Below are 16656 nucleotides of genomic sequence, written 5' to 3'. Positions count from 1 at the left end.
ATAATGATATATATTAAAAATATCATTTATATAATATAATTAAAATTATTTATTTAGATATATAATATTAATTAAATTATGAATCATAATATTTTTGACATTTATTATTTATGAAAGTTTCTGTATTGTATCGTCTTTTGATTGAATTATTTAAATAAAAAATGTATTAAACCTATAAATCTGATAAAAGCCTACATTTTGTCATTTAAATAATAATTTGTATTTTTTATACTTTATTGGAGAAAATTATTTGCTTCAATTTTAATTATACTTGTCCAGATTTTTGAGTTGTTCATTTTTAATTAAAAAAAAATTAACATATTTTTTAATATTTTGTTTATAGTCCCAAAATGAATAAAATTTATATTCAAATTGTTTTTTTTCTTTTAAGTGTCTCAGTATACCTGAATAATAAAACCCTTGCAACTGAGCCTGCTTCAGGAAAAACTACAAAAACCAAATCAAAAAATAGTTATGCTACGTAAGAAAATGCATCAATATATATATTACATATTTCATTATGAAAATATTAATTATACTCCTATGTAACAATATTATAATATAAATACAATATCTTTATTTTTGTATGCATAAAAAACATGTTTATTTTTATCAACGATAGTTCGGAAGAAATATATGAAAAAAACAAAGAATTATTGTGTACCAATCCTGAAGAAACTATAAACGCAATCAACCTTATGAACGAAGCTGCAGTACATTTAATACATCATGCTAAATCCAGTTATAAGCGTGTGGGGGAAAATCCTATATATAAGGCGTTTTTGTATAAAAAAAAACATGACAATAATACAGATATTGTAAAGATCAAATATAGAAAGAATGATCCGAATAAGGTATCAATTAACGAACGACATAAAAATTTATAAACCAAATGAAATTAAAAAATTATTATAATTTATATACATATATTCCTCATTGCTTCCATTAGTATAATAAAGTAGTAGGCAAGTTATGGGATCCTGATATTAAAAACCTGGTCGATCCTAGATCTACAAAAAGTATACATAACATAAATAATTAGTAAATTAACATATGATTGTTACTATTTATTCGACATTTCATAATTTATTATTGCCGTTGTTATATAATCCTATTTATTGTTTCCCATATCTTCAAACTCATGATATTTTAATTTCATCTATACAATTTATAATATTGTTTTTTAGGAAAAATTGCTCGTGTGTACAATCCAAATTTAGTAATCATACAACAACGTTACAAAGATGCGGTTTTGGGCCGTTGGAAATATTTTTATGCTTTAGCCAAAAAAACTCAAGTAAGGAAACCGATTCTCTTATGTTTCTATATAAATCGCACTTCTCATATTTCACAATAATTTATGCAATATATTTTTATTAATTTTGTAGATATCAGAAGATAAAACAATAATTGTCATGACTTCAGCAAATATAATTGATCACCACCCTTCCAAGAAAGAATATAAAAACACAATCATAGAAAACGCAAATTTATTCACAACAGAAATTGATTCCGAAGAGGACATTAGAAATGGGAAATTAAAAAAAAAGTTCCTTAACATAGGTGGATACATCATTGAAAAAAAAGACAAATGTGTTCTTATCACCTATGTCGGCTCTGTAAGCGATATACAAATTTTAATAACACAATAGTTTATTTCACCATTTGTTAAAAGAATATTGTTTTAAATAAATATACATATTTATAATATATACTATAATTTGCAAAAAATTTAAACATTTTATATATTTATCCATTTATGGTTTTTTTCTTAGATTGATGGGCATATTTTCTTTTAACACAAATGCATTATTGGAAAATGGTGGAATTGTTATTACCTTCATATATAAACATATATTTATATATATTTTGGGGGGCATTGTAATGTTAGAATATTTATGTTAATAAACCATGTAAAATGGCCACTTTAAGTTGCTATCATAGAATATTTTTTTGTTTTAATAATGTTTTCTTTGTATATAACTTGTTTATGTCTTTTAATATTAGGATACATCTATATGTAGTAATTTTGTGAATACTACAAATATAACTGTTATTATTTATGAAAAACTATTATTATTTATGAAAATATTTTATTCATGATATTCTTTTCGGTTAATGATTATGCCCATTTTTGGGTGCATATTTAGATATCTCGGGATTAAACATACTAGGATGGTACATATATTTAATAAACATTTACAAACAAATTAATAAAAATATTACAATAACCCGTAGTATAGAACCCTGACCCATAATGAATGAACACCTCGACATTAACAATATTAAAATAATAAAATAAATTAATTTTATATATGCACATATATATTTCTTGATTTCACAACATTATGGTTCATTATTTTATTTGTATTTTTTTAATTATATATACACTATGCTTTACTATTAATGGAAATTTATAATTTGTATTCATTTATAAAAAAAAATATGGGAATCAATATTACTACCAATAAATAATTTTTATAAAATTTTCAATTTTGTTAGAAAAAAGTTATTTAGTAAATTTAGTTAAAAATGGTGATAAAATTACAGAAAGCACGATTTACCATCATATATATTTTATCATACTATTATTATAATGAAATAAACATATTTTTATATAGTAATATTAGCAATATAAAAAATAAACTGCATCATCGATTAAATTAATTGTTTTAATATTTAAAACTATAATAGATGTGTTTTATATTAAAAACTATGCATTATCATAGAAATGTTGTAAAACAAATGGTAAAAAATAGTAATACAATTATTTTAATATAATTATTAATGTAAGTATATATGTGATTCCATACATAATGGTATCTTTTATAAATTTTAAATTGGGTTTAATCATTTATAAAAATATAAAACTTGTGTATTCACAATGCTATATATTAAAAATGTCATTTATATAATTAAAATTATTTATTTTTAGATATTATAATATTTTTTATATTCATTATATATGAAAGGTTCTGTTGTTGACGTCGTTTTGTGATTGAATTATTTTAATAAAAAATATATTAAACTTATAAATCTGATAAAAGCCTACATTATACCGTTTAAATAATAATTTGTATTTTTTTATACTTTATTGGAGAAAATTATTTGCTTCAATTTTAATTATATTTGTGTTATTTTTTGAGTTGTTAATTTTTAATTAAAAAAATATTAACATATTTTTTAATATTTTGTTTATAAAGTCCCAAAATGAATAAATTTTATATTCAAATATTTTTTTTTCTTTTAAGTGTCTCAGTATACCTGAACAATAAAATCCTTGCAACTGAGCCAGTTCCAGAGGAAAATGCATCAACTATATCAAAAAATAATTATGCTACGTAAGAAAATATAACAACATATATAATATACTGTATATTACATTATGAAAATGCGAAATATATGTCTGTACAACAGTGTTATAATATAAATGCAATATCTTTATTTTTGTACGCATAAAAAAATATGTTCACTTTTATCAATGATAGTTCGGAAGAAATATATGAAAAAAACAAAGAATTATTGTGTACCAAACCCGAAGAAATAAAAAATGCAGAAAAACTTATGAACGAAGCTACAATTCATTTAATAGATCATGCTAGAAGTAAAGATGGTTATAGATTTGTAGCGAATGATCCTCTTAATAATTTGTATCTTTATAAAAAAAAACATACTGGACATACACAGGTTAAAAAATATATATATGGAGTTTCTGGGCCCAATAAGGTATCAATTAATGAATAACATTAAAAGTAATAAACCAAATTAAAATTAAAAAATTATTATAACTTATATACATACATTTTTCTTGGTTTTCATTAGTATAATGAAACAATAGACGAGTTTTGGGATCCCGATTGTATCAGTTTTCTCGATAATAAATCTGCTAAAAGTATACATAACATAAATAACTAGCCAAATTAACATATGACTGTTACTATTTATTCGACATTTCATAATTTATTATTTCCATTGTTATATAATTCTATTTATTGTTTCCCATATCTTCGAATTCGTGATATTTTAATTTCATCTATGCAATTTTATAATATTGTTTTTTAGGAAAAATTGTCCGTGTATACAATCCAAATTTAGTAATAATACAACAACGTTACAAAGGTTCGATTATGGGCCGTCATAAATATTTTTATGCTTTAGCCAAAAAAACTCAAGTAAGAAAATCGATTCTCTTCTGTTTCGTTATAAATCGTATTTCTCATATTATTACACGCAATTTACTCAAATACGCTTATTAATTTTGTAGATATCAGAAGACAAAACTGTAATTGTCATGAGTTCAGCAAATATAATTGATCACCACCCTTCCAAGAAAGAATATAAAAACACAATCGTAGAAAGCGCAAATTTATTCACAACAGAAATTGATTCTGAAGAAGATATTAGAAAAGGAAAATTAAAGAAAATGTTTGTTAACATAGCTGGATACATCATTGAAAAAAGAGTCAATTGTGTTGATATCACCTATATCAAATCTATAAATGGTATACAAATTTTAATAACATAATAATTTATTTCAACAATTGTTTAAATAAATGCACATATTTATAATATATACTATATTTAGCTAAAAATTTAAACATTTTATATATTTATCCATTTATGTTTTTTTTCTTAGATTGATGAAAATGGTTTCAATTAACAAAAATGTATTACTAAAAGGCTTTAAATTATTTTTTCTTTCATACATATTTTTCAGTACCATAATATTAGAAGATTTATGTTAATAAATCATGTATAATGGCCTCTTTAAGTTGCCATCATAAAGTGTTTTTTTGTTTTAAGAATGTTTTCTTTGTATATAACTTGTTTTTGTTTTTTAATATTAGGATAAATTTATATGTGTTAATTTTGTGAATACTACAAATATAACTGCTATTATTTATGAAGATATTTTATTTATGATATTTCTTTCATATTAATGTGTATGTAGCTTTGGGTTGCATATTTAGACATCATCCCGAGATTAAACATGCTAGGATGGTACATATATTTAATCAGCATTTACAAACAAATATAATAAAATTATAAAAAAATTAATAAAAATGTTACTACAATCCAAAGCATAGATTCCATAACACAGAACCCTGAGCCATAAAACATTAACATTTCGGTATCAAAAATATTATAATTAAAAACTAAATTAATTTTATGTATGCATATGTATTTCTTTATTTTACAACTTTATGTTTCATTATTTTATTTTAATATTTTATTTATTTATATTTTTTAATTTTATGCATACTATGTTTGACTATTAAAAGGGAATTTATAATTTGTACCCATTTATCAAAAAAATGGGCGTCAATATTATTACCAATAAATAATTTTTATAAAACTAACAATTTTGATAAAAAATCTTATTTAGTAAAATGTGTATTAAAAGTGATGAAAAATCACAGAATGGTTGATTCTCATAATATAAATTTTATCAAGCTATTGTTAAAAAGCAACACAACTATTTTTGTATATTAATTATTACCATGTGTATTTCTACCATGGATATTTATTCAGTAATATAATTGTTTGCGTATATTAGATCAAATCTAATAAATTGTTACATTAAAACAATATATAATTTTTATACTATTATCCTACCTTTATATTTATATTATCAACTTTCTACTAGCTAAATAAATGTTGGGGTCATATAATATGAGTTTTTTTATGTATGCATAAATTTCACATACAATCCCAATTTAATATATTTCAGTTTTATTTTTATGCTATTAATTATAAAAATAAGAAGCTTGTCTACATATAATTTAAAATATTAATAATGTTATATTAACTAAAACAATTTTTGAAATATATAATATTTTTTATATAATATTTATTAAAGCTGTAATAAATTATGCACTTATATGTAACGCCTTAAACAAAAAAAAAAATAATTTTTACATTTTTTTAAAAAATACATTTACGTTAATTTTTATTTATTATAATATATTATATTTTTCATATACAATTTTAACATAATCGTAATATTCTTATATAAATATAAATAAAAATAATTAAATAGCTAACATTTAAAGAGGCGAAACCTAATTAATGATATATCGAACGCAAGACACATCACTAAATTCTATATTTATTTAGTGTATAATAATATTTAAAAAAATAATTAGATTAAAAAATTTGAAAATGATGAAATAAATAAAATTTACAAATTATTTATATATATATTTAAAGAAATATTAAATTTTATAATTTCTTCGAAATCGATTGCCTCGATTTAACATACATAACAACCTTTATATTTGTTAATTTCTAAAAAATATATTCTATTTTATATATCAAGTCCAAAAATGAATAAAGGATATATTAAGGTTGTTTTGGCACTTTTATGCGTCGCAAGATATATGGAAAATGTAGCATTTGCAAGCGAGCATGCTCCAACCCCCAGTTCGTAAGAAAATAATTGCAACATATATACCTATATCAAATATATACTGTTTATTATAAGAATATTATATATATTCATGTGAATGTGGATATGTATAACATTTGGAAAACCAAAATAACTTCTTATAAATATATATTTTTTTAAATTAAAAATTTAAATAAATTTAAAAATATATCCCCTTTTCCATTTGTAGTTCAAATGAAGAATATAAGCGGCAATTATCTTCCCCCCCTAAAAAAGCTAAACAAAAATTATCTTCCGCCCCTAAAAAAATTAACCAGCGAGCACATTTCATACCTATAGGATTTAAACAAAAAGAATATTTTAATCCTATAGGATTCAAACAAAAAACATGTTTTAATCCTATAGAATGTAAACGCCAATTGTCTTTAAAAGCTAAAGAAGCTAAACACGCAGAATATATTATGGCCGAAGCTTTAGAGATTGCAAAAAAGCATGCCATACATACAAATGATTACAGGCCATATTCTAAGAGAAATGGAGAAATTGTATATTTTAAGAAAGTAAACGATACTGATATTGGAAAGCTTGTATTTACAATCCCCAACCCTGATAATGTATGAATTAAAAGGCAATAATTTTTAATTCATTAAATTGTTTTAAAATAAAAAATATATAATTGTTAATATATAAATATGCTTTTTTTGTTAGTATGATGATATAGTAAATATGTTATGGGATCCCAATGGTGAAAAGAAATTCAATATTGTATTCGCTAAAGGTATATAATTAATTTATTTAATGTGTTCATCAATCTTTATGATGCATTTTTTTTTTTATTATCAATGTCCAATCTGGTATTTAATATTTTTCATTTTGTTAAATTTAACCACGTTTTAATTTGCATGTATGCAAAATTATAATTTTTTTAGGAAACATTTCTCGAATTTACAATGAAAATTTAGTTATTATACAACAAATTTACAACGGCACAGTATGGAATGTATATTATCATGCAATAGCCCACAAAGTTGAAGTAAGAAAATTTTTCTTTTCCATCATCCTTCTATATATATTTTTTTTGTATGATTATATCCTAATTTATGAAAATATACTTTTTATTAATTTATAGCTATCAGAAGACGAAACTGCAATACTCTTGGTTTCATCAAATATGAATGATCATAATAAATTCGGGGATACAAATTATATAAATACAATCGTAGAAAGTGCAAATTCATTCACTCCTGATATCGATTCTGATGAAGATATTAGAAGTGGAAAATTAACCAAACTGTATATTAACTTAATGGTATTTTTCATTAAAAAGGAAGCTAATGATGTTAAAATTACTCATCTCTGCTCTGTAAGCAATATAAAAATTATAGTAACATAATTTTATTTCACCATTATCAAAAAAATATATTTTCTATATAAATGTGCACATTTATAATATATTTATTCATTCGCACCAAAAATGGAGCATTTATATATTTATTAATTATTTCTTTTTTTTCTCAGATTGATCATCTTGGTTCTCCCACAATCCCACAAGATAATATTAGAACTATGACAGCCTACAAAATGTTAAATTTTGTCGAATTAAGAGATATTTTTAAAAAGTAATAAACGTCTTTCCAAATGACATCTTTTAAAAAATTGATACTTATATTAATAAAATAAACTTATTTTCATGGGTTATACATGTTTTAAATTATTGTTACGGAACCCTCATTTGATTTTTAAATAGCGTTTGATTTGCATATAATTTGTTCATATTTTTTTTTGTAAATATAATTAAATATATTTGGAAACCATGAGAGTGTTTTTGTATATTTATATGACTATGAAAAACTAAATAACAACCTCCATAGGTGCCAAACATTAAATGATGAATTTATAAATTCGATTTTAAAGAGCATTTGCGGATTCTAGAGAAATAAGAAAATATGTACAAACTTAAAGAGAGAGAAATATGTTCTTACATGAAATATATACATAATATTCATTTAAATAAAGTACAAAGTTAAATTATTATGCTAATTTAACACAATTCACATATATATGTACTTATTTTTTATTTAATAAAAAATATCTCCTTTTTGGAATGTCTATAAATCAATGTTCCCTTTGAATAATTGTGACACATGTCTAAAGTTATCTTTACCTTTATAGTTTAAAAAAACGATATTTATACTATAATTATTTCCTAATATTACTATATTGCAGACATATTCACATAATAATTGTACCTGTATAAAATATCGAATACGTTCTGTCTAAAGGAGATATTATTCTTCATATAGTGAGCAATGCCATCATTGCTATTTTTTAAATCATTATTTATGGTAATCTTGTTATATATTTTTTTAATCAATTTTATATAAGCAATAAATATTTATGAATAACTATAAACTATTTGGCTAAGTAGACATATAAAATATAATAATATTTCCTATAATTTCACGTTTTTTTATTATTCTTCAATTTATAAAATATATTTTTATATTTTACTTAATGAGTTCTTAAATGTTGCAAAGTGATACTTATAAAGTTAATTATTATTGTGTAGTATTACAAAAAATATAAAAAAATGCTAGGTTGGTGTCTACAAAACAATAGTCCCACCAAATATATTAATAAATTAAATGCACAGTGACATGCTCAAATTTTGTGTAAAATAATAAAACAAAAACAAACATAAGCTATAAGACATAATATACATTAAAAATGCGTACAAAATATAAAACAATACGCATACAAATAATAAATACTATGATTATAGCAAATGAATCAATCGTATTTCAATTATTAATTATTTTCGGAATATTTTTCACAAATTATATACAATAATGTAAATACGCCAAAATATTCTCCATGTAAGTAAATACATAAGTTTTATATTAACAATTTATAATAAACTAATTGTATTTATTTTAACATTTATATAATAAGCCATAAACTTAAAATATTAATACATAAATATAGAAATGGAGAGCCTATTCGTATTCTTAACCAGCGCATTTATTACAACGACAACCACAGCATGTAATGATCGTTTCTTCATCGCTGTAATAATAATCATCATCATCATCATCATCATCACCATAACGTCTATAATTATTATTATTATTATTATTTAATTTGGTTTCGCGTTGAGATGCTATATCATTTTTTTTGTTACTTCTCTTTATTTGTTTGATAACACGAATGACTCTATTTCTTAAGCCAGATTCCTTAGATCGATCATGCTAGAAATAAGTATAATAATATATATATGCGTCACAGCATGTAAATACCCAATATTATATAATTTTCTATATATTTGTTTATATTCTGTTTTGGAAACTTACTTTCTCCTCCGAGCAATGTATTGATACAGCCAAAATGACATACAATATGATACAAACTAAACTAAATATCCGTTTATTCATTTTCTTATTGATAAAAAGGGTTTTTCGAAGCAGATGCTTTAAATAATATATACGATGTATTCTTTGGGGTTTCCTTTTTATATATTATTCTTGTAAAACAATAATGCTATTGTTTAATATTACAAATTGCTTAATTTTAATTTATATAAACAAGTTATATGATATCTATGGAAATATATTATAATAAAATTATACTTTGGTTCTATTTTAAATCATCCAAATTTTATGATCCTGCAATTATAATAAATTTTTATATTTTATTTTTACTTTAATATAAATAATAAAAATAAATAAATATTATATTTTAAATGCATAAAAAAATTTTTTTTTTCGTGAATATTTTTTTTTATTTACGCCATTATATTAAATATAACAAAATTATTTTTAATATTTAAAATATAAATAAATTATTCCATTAATTTATATACATACAGAATTATATAAATATATAATAACTGCTATCATCAAAGATGTAATATACAACTACCCAAATTTTTATATTTATGTTTTTTTCAAATAGAATCATATTTTCGTACAAAATACATTATTTTAATTATAAAACCAATCATTTATGCAACAAATTCAACCTAAAATATTTTTTGCATATTTTTATAAAGTAAGTCTTTAGTGTAACTTAAAGGCTCATTTAATAACATCTTTGATACCTTATAAACATATATTTTTTATTTTTGTATGTCTACATGCAAATTAATATATATTAATTATGGTAATAAAATATTGGATGCATATATATTGTAAATCAATTTATGCAAACATATGAAAAGCAATTATCAAAAATTCTTATTTGCTATACTTCTCAAGTGTTTAATATTATTTAATAATATTCTATATTTTTTATAAAAATAGGGTAAATGAGCCTTAATATGGCCCCTACATACTATACGTGAATCATTTATACTAATAAATGCAACGTGGTACTTAACCCTAACCCATATATGGGTTACACAACATAAAAACTATATAAAAATTATACAAAAAATATGCAAAAATACAATAAATATACATAAATATTTTATTGATTATATTATTTAAATATTCTAATAAACCTAAAAATTATGTTCCAAAGTTATAATCAAAAATTACTTATTTCCAAATAGACAGTTTCTTAACTTATATCAATTATTATTAATCTTCCTGGAATAATAACTACTCTTTGAATCATATATATTGATTCATTTTCTTCTTTATTTTTTTTAGTTTTTCTCTTAAATATTGTCTTTGAAGTCGTTTATCGAATCCAAATAATGAATACTAATATAGAAATGGTAAACGTATATACATTTTTTGATAGTCGCATATAAGGAATCACGGAAATAAATTTTAAATATTATATTTATAAATTCCTTATTATTTACCTTATAAGCAATTCCCAACAAAGCTGGTATTGAAAATATCAATAAAGCTGGAATTAATTTGCTTGCTATCGACGAATTTGATGATGTAGCTTCAGAAATTTCTACAAAACCATCTGAATTATCTTGTCCAGAAATCTGTGCTGCTTTTATATTTGGAAGTGATGGAATATCGCTACAATTATTGCATTTTCCATCACAATCACTTTTAAAACTATTATAATCAGTTGATAAATAATACAATATTTGACTATATGAATTATTTCCAGTAATACTAGAATCGTCATTAAGTTCTTCAAATTTTTTAACAAATTTTTTAGCTTTTTCCAAACATGTTACGCAATTTAAATTGTCTTCATCAAATGCAGTATATATGTCGCATAATAATTTTAATATATTATAAAATGTAGACGTATCTTTAGTATCCATATTCATCAAATTTTCTATTTGTTCTATGTAATTATGATAATTATTATTCCAATACTTATATCCTCTAATCAAGCTATAAATATCACTTATTCCAGAATTTACATTTGGATGTTGATTAATTTTATCACTTAACAACAAAATACCATATTGAGCAAGCTTGTTACTTTTTAAATTTTCATCATCACCATTACTCTTAAATGTTTCTAGCAATTGTATAAAAGCAGAGATAACTGTTTCTCTATAACCAGAACATTGCCCATCTTGTCCCTGATGCCTCGTTTTCGCCTCCTTGTTGGTAGGACAATAAGTGTCAAGCATCTTATCATATTCAAAAATTATTCCGTCTCCTTTCACTTCCACTTTAATTAATTTATCGATCCCATCAATTGCATCACACTACGAATATATTTTACGAATTAAACAAAAAAAAGTATAAATGTAAATGTTATCAAAATGAAAATTAATATAATTTATAGACAATGAACTATTCGAATCGCATGCGAAGAACATATTATATTTAACAAAATTATATACCAGATCCTTAATCATTATAATGAACTTCTTTTATAATTTGGAAATTATGTGGGATGATATTGTTTATATATATTACATAAACATATGCTGTATTTGGTTAATCTCTTCACATAGAAATTATCTTTCGTTAAACATATTTACTTATTTATGGCAATTAGCTAAATTACCTTAAATAGAGGGTTTATTAATATACTTTTGCCATATGTATATATGATGCACTTATACAAAAAATACTATTCTTACTATATTTGCTATAACTTTACTATAAAAATGGAAATTCTTTTATAATTAATTTAAAAAATATCCCCTTGCATTATGTTTGAGAATAAAAAACCTATAGCATCTCCTTTTTTAGTATAACCTTTTCTAAAACTTAAATACAATATAAATCTAAAAATAATAATATTACGATAATCCTTAAAAGTATATAAATAGTTATTTAATAAGATATATTAAATATTTATATACCTGTTTCTTATAATATATTATAGTTTTTTCTAAAACTATAGTATTTTCAAATTTAGTCACATGCTCCATTTTCTATATAAATCACGTAAATTTATATCATTTTTATTTAATATAGATTAATTAATGATCCATTTTAATGTATTCAATAACTTTATTTTGATTCCTATGTACACCAATTTAGGAATATACTATTTAGGCTCTTTTATAATATATTTTGATCATCTTTTCTACGGTTTAAAACAACAATTAGCACTGAGCCCATATTTATTGAGCTATTTATAAGGTTAAATATCTCCTTAAATACATATTATTTTTAAAATAATACTTAGTAAATATTAAATATATAACAAATAAATAACTATTGATTCAAACTTTTAAATATAATAGAAAATTAAGCGCAATTAGGCTGTTATATTGCACCTTAAGAGGATAACGATAAAATATAATTTCTCTTTTAATATATAAATTTAGATAAATGTTAGCTAAATATTCTGAATTGTTCATTTTATCTTATATATTCTATTGTTATAGTTGTCATTGCATATACATTCAAATAATTTATTAAAAATTCTATGATAAAATAATGCCATTTTGAATTAAAGATGATTCAAAAACAGTGATAATATAATACGTGTTAATATGGAATAATAAAAGACAAATAATTTAATAAGGTCTTTAATCTTTTTTCTATTTATCCAAAAGTTTAGAATACAAAACTACATATCCTAAATTATATGCTTAACAAAATAAATAACATTGATACCTTTATAATGCACTACTTCATCCCATTGATTTATTATTTCAATAATATAAACTGTTAAATATAGGAAAACTTAGGAAATATCCAGTTTTATATTTTTTTTACTGAATATGGATAAAAAACTATTCTACATTGTAATGTATGATAGATATATAGAGGGCCACTGCTTATATTTTTTTAAAATTTTATTATTAATTTTTTAAATAATAAATAATTTTATAAAAATATATTTTTTATTCATTCATTATGTTAGTAATGTTTTTATTCTTAGAATTATATAGATAAATTTAGAGTTGAAAATTAAGTGAACAAATCTAACAACATCACCCTTATACAATTATAAAAATATATAACTTTTTGTCATAATTTCATAAATTCATTTTTTAATTATAATTATTAGTTTATTTACCTATAATAGTAATAATAAATGAATTTACATATTTATAATTTTCAATACTTATATTGAGTTTTAAAATAGACTCATAGATTCTGAACCCCAAAATAAAAGTTATTAATTAAGCTTATCATTCAAAAGAATAGTCTTTTTCTTTATAAACAAAAAAAATCAACAAAAAAATAAAATAATAACTGACATATAATTTTCTATATATTTAATAATCCCATTTTATCATCAACTCAATTTATAATATTCCCATTAATTATTTTCGGTGAGCGTATTTGTGACTTCCTTTTCGTTTTTATGTTTATCACACAAATTTATAACCTTTTTCGTATCTTGCTTTTTTTTCAACTTTTTTCTCCACACAGGTCCAAAATACTAACATAAAAGTGGTAAAAACATATAATTATTTGTTTTTTATGCACTCACAAAATATGTTGTAATATATATTTTTAATTTTTATATTTTCAAATTATCTTATTATTTACCTTATATGAAATTCCTAAAAGAATGAGAATTAAAATAAATGGAACTACGATGTATGGTATTTTATTTCCAAAATTTGAAAATGAGTTTGAAACTGAGGTTAAAATTGACTTTGAATCTGGGGTTGAATCAGCGCTTGAATGTTCTAAAAGGTTTTCAAACAGTAAAGTTGGAATTTTACGAGGTGGATTTACATTTTCTTCTGTTATGGTTGAAATATTTTCGGATTCAATTGTAAAATGTGAAAAATCATCCTTCATATTTAAGGATCCACCTTCTTCGCCATTCCATCCCTTTGTTCGATCGATTAATACATCATGATAACCATCAACATCACCTTCTTGACCTTTCAAAATATACGTCTCGCCACTTATTCCCTTCACAGTATCATACGACATATTAATTTTGGGACTTATTCCACCTATAATTTCGTATCCACTATTCTTGCTACTTATTGTACTATATTGCTCATATGAATCGCCTTCTAAACTTGGCAAGCTATCTTTTAAATTTGGTTGAGCCCCTGATATACCTAGAGACCCACCTTCTTCGCCTTTCAATCCATCTTTTAATTCTGAATAACCCCCAAATAAAACTTGAGGTTCACCTTCTTTACCTGGATATTCCTCTCTATGACCACTTAATCCCTTCATTTGGGGGGTTATTCCACCTATAAACTCACTACCACGGACACTTAATACATCATGATGGCCATCAGCATCACCTTCTTGGCCTTTCAAAATAGGCGTCTCGCCACTTATTCCCTTCACAGTATCATACGACATATTAATTTTGGGACTTATTCCACCTATTATTTCGGACAGACTATTCTTGCTGCTTATTGTATTATATTGCTCATCTGAATCGCCTTCTAAACCTGGCAAACTATCTTTTAAATTTGGTTGAGCCCCCGATATACCTAGAGATCCACCTTCTTGGCCTTTTAGTCCCAGTGTCTGACCGCTTAATCCATGAGATTGACCATAAAAATCACCTTCTTTATCTGGGTAATCCTCCCTATGACCACTTAATCCCTTCATTTGGGGGGTTATTCCACCTATAAATTCACTACCACGGACACTTAATACATCATGATGGCCATCAACATCACCTTCTTGACCTTTCAAAATAGGCGTCTCACCACTTATTCCCTTTACCGTATCATACGACATATTAATTTTGGGACTGATTCCACCTATAATTTCGGATCCACTATTCTTGCTACTTATTGTACTATATTGCTCATTTGAATCACTTTCTAAAACACCCTCTAATCCACCTTCTAAACCTGGCAAGCTATCTTTTAAATATGGTTGAATCACCCATCTACCCAGAGATTTACCTTTTTGGCCATACAATCCCTGCGTTGAACCACTGAATTCATCAGATTGACCATAAAAATCGCCTTCTAAACCCGATAATTTATCTCTTATATATGATTGAAACCCAGATATACCTATATATCCATCTTTTTGATCTTTCAATCCCTTTTTTCCATCCCTTAATACATCAGATTGACCATCAAAATCCCCTTCTTTACCTTTCAATCTATCCTTTAAAATTGAACGACCTCCAAATACAACTTGAGAGCCACCTTTTTGACCTTTCAATCTTTTCGTTTGACCGTTCATTTTCTTCAACTCTCTATGTAATCCCTTCACTTTGGGGCCTATTTCACCCATAATTTCGAAACCACTATTCTGACCGCTTGATTCACCTCTTTGCCCTTTCAATCCACGTGTTTGGCCACTTAATATGTTTTCTTTACCTTCCAATCCATCCGTTTGGCCGCTTAATTCACCATCTTTACCTTTCAATCCATATGTTTGACCGCCAAATTCCATCATATTTACAATAAAATCACCCTTTAAACCTTTTAATTTCTTCCCAATATTTAATGATTTATATCTTGTAGAATATAATTCATCCCTTTAACCTATTCCAGGTAGTGTCTTTTCTCGGCTACCACGGATGAAGAACGAAATGCATTTCCTGTTTTTTTTAATAAAAAACTTTTCAAAGCTTATATATTTCATCCATATAAGAATTAAGAAATATATATATATTATATTTAAATTGTTAAAATGCTAGTTATGTATCATTAGTATATTTATATATTATATTATTTTGTATAATATATTGAATCTTATTTATAAACAATATGAAATAATTTTTGTTTTAAATATAACCTTTAAAAACAAATTGAATTGTTTATTTTCCAAAATGAGTGAAATATAATGTGTAAACATTTTAATTTATTTATATCGATTAAAAAGCATTTTAAAGTGTGCATAACCTTTTTATATCCTAATATTACTCTCTATATAAATCCATCATATGAATAATTGGGTGCATATTTATTTATCTTTTTATATTTTAAAAAACAT

At 23.4% G+C, this 16656-nt stretch overlaps 6 protein-coding genes across 6 annotated transcripts; 3 read left to right on the top strand and 3 right to left on the bottom strand.

The window, feature by feature from the left end:
* Window positions 1-350: 350 nt before the first annotated feature.
* On the top strand, window positions 351-1799 carry PCHAS_1247900 (fam-a protein; the record flags this gene model as incomplete). Its single annotated transcript, XM_051321011.1, has 6 exons — window positions 351-481; window positions 623-854; window positions 950-1019; window positions 1188-1297; window positions 1389-1619; window positions 1776-1799. 6 exons carry the CDS (start codon window positions 351-353, stop codon window positions 1797-1799), a joined length of 798 nt encoding a protein of 265 aa, XP_051176965.1.
* Window positions 1800-3210: 1411 nt separating this feature from the next.
* PCHAS_1247800 (fam-a protein) lies at window positions 3211-4641 on the top strand (the record flags this gene model as incomplete). Its single annotated transcript, XM_051321010.1, has 6 exons — window positions 3211-3341; window positions 3489-3726; window positions 3823-3892; window positions 4063-4172; window positions 4265-4502; window positions 4637-4641. 6 exons carry the CDS (start codon window positions 3211-3213, stop codon window positions 4639-4641), a joined length of 792 nt encoding a protein of 263 aa, XP_051176964.1.
* A 1685-nt stretch (window positions 4642-6326) lies between these two features.
* Window positions 6327-8011, top strand: PCHAS_1247700 (fam-a protein; the record flags this gene model as incomplete). Its single annotated transcript, XM_051321009.1, has 6 exons — window positions 6327-6427; window positions 6618-7002; window positions 7097-7166; window positions 7318-7421; window positions 7518-7751; window positions 7907-8011. The coding sequence occupies 6 exons, from the start codon at window positions 6327-6329 to the stop codon at window positions 8009-8011; spliced, it is 999 nt and encodes a 332-aa protein (XP_051176963.1).
* A 1385-nt stretch (window positions 8012-9396) lies between these two features.
* PCHAS_1247600 (fam-c protein) lies at window positions 9397-9819 on the bottom strand (the record flags this gene model as incomplete). The annotated part of the gene is made up of 2 exons (XM_051321008.1): window positions 9397-9621; window positions 9739-9819. 2 exons carry the CDS (start codon window positions 9817-9819, stop codon window positions 9397-9399), a joined length of 306 nt encoding a protein of 101 aa, XP_051176962.1.
* Window positions 9820-10945: 1126 nt separating this feature from the next.
* Window positions 10946-12170, bottom strand: PCHAS_1247500 (CIR protein; the record flags this gene model as incomplete). Its single annotated transcript, XM_051321007.1, has 3 exons — window positions 10946-11056; window positions 11196-12017; window positions 12156-12170. The coding sequence occupies 3 exons, from the start codon at window positions 12168-12170 to the stop codon at window positions 10946-10948; spliced, it is 948 nt and encodes a 315-aa protein (XP_051176961.1).
* Window positions 12171-14038: 1868 nt separating this feature from the next.
* Window positions 14039-16116, bottom strand: PCHAS_1247400 (CIR protein; the record flags this gene model as incomplete). Its single annotated transcript, XM_051321006.1, has 2 exons — window positions 14039-14161; window positions 14272-16116. The coding sequence occupies 2 exons, from the start codon at window positions 16114-16116 to the stop codon at window positions 14039-14041; spliced, it is 1968 nt and encodes a 655-aa protein (XP_051176960.1).
* Between the last annotated feature and the right edge of the window lie 540 nt (window positions 16117-16656).

Source organism: Plasmodium chabaudi (genome assembly GCF_900002335.3).
Source record: "Plasmodium chabaudi chabaudi strain AS genome assembly, chromosome: 12".
NCBI lineage: Eukaryota > Apicomplexa > Aconoidasida > Haemosporida > Plasmodiidae > Plasmodium > Plasmodium chabaudi.
The sequence above is the reverse complement of the archived record's forward strand: the minus strand, read 5'-3'. Positions and strand labels throughout refer to the sequence as shown.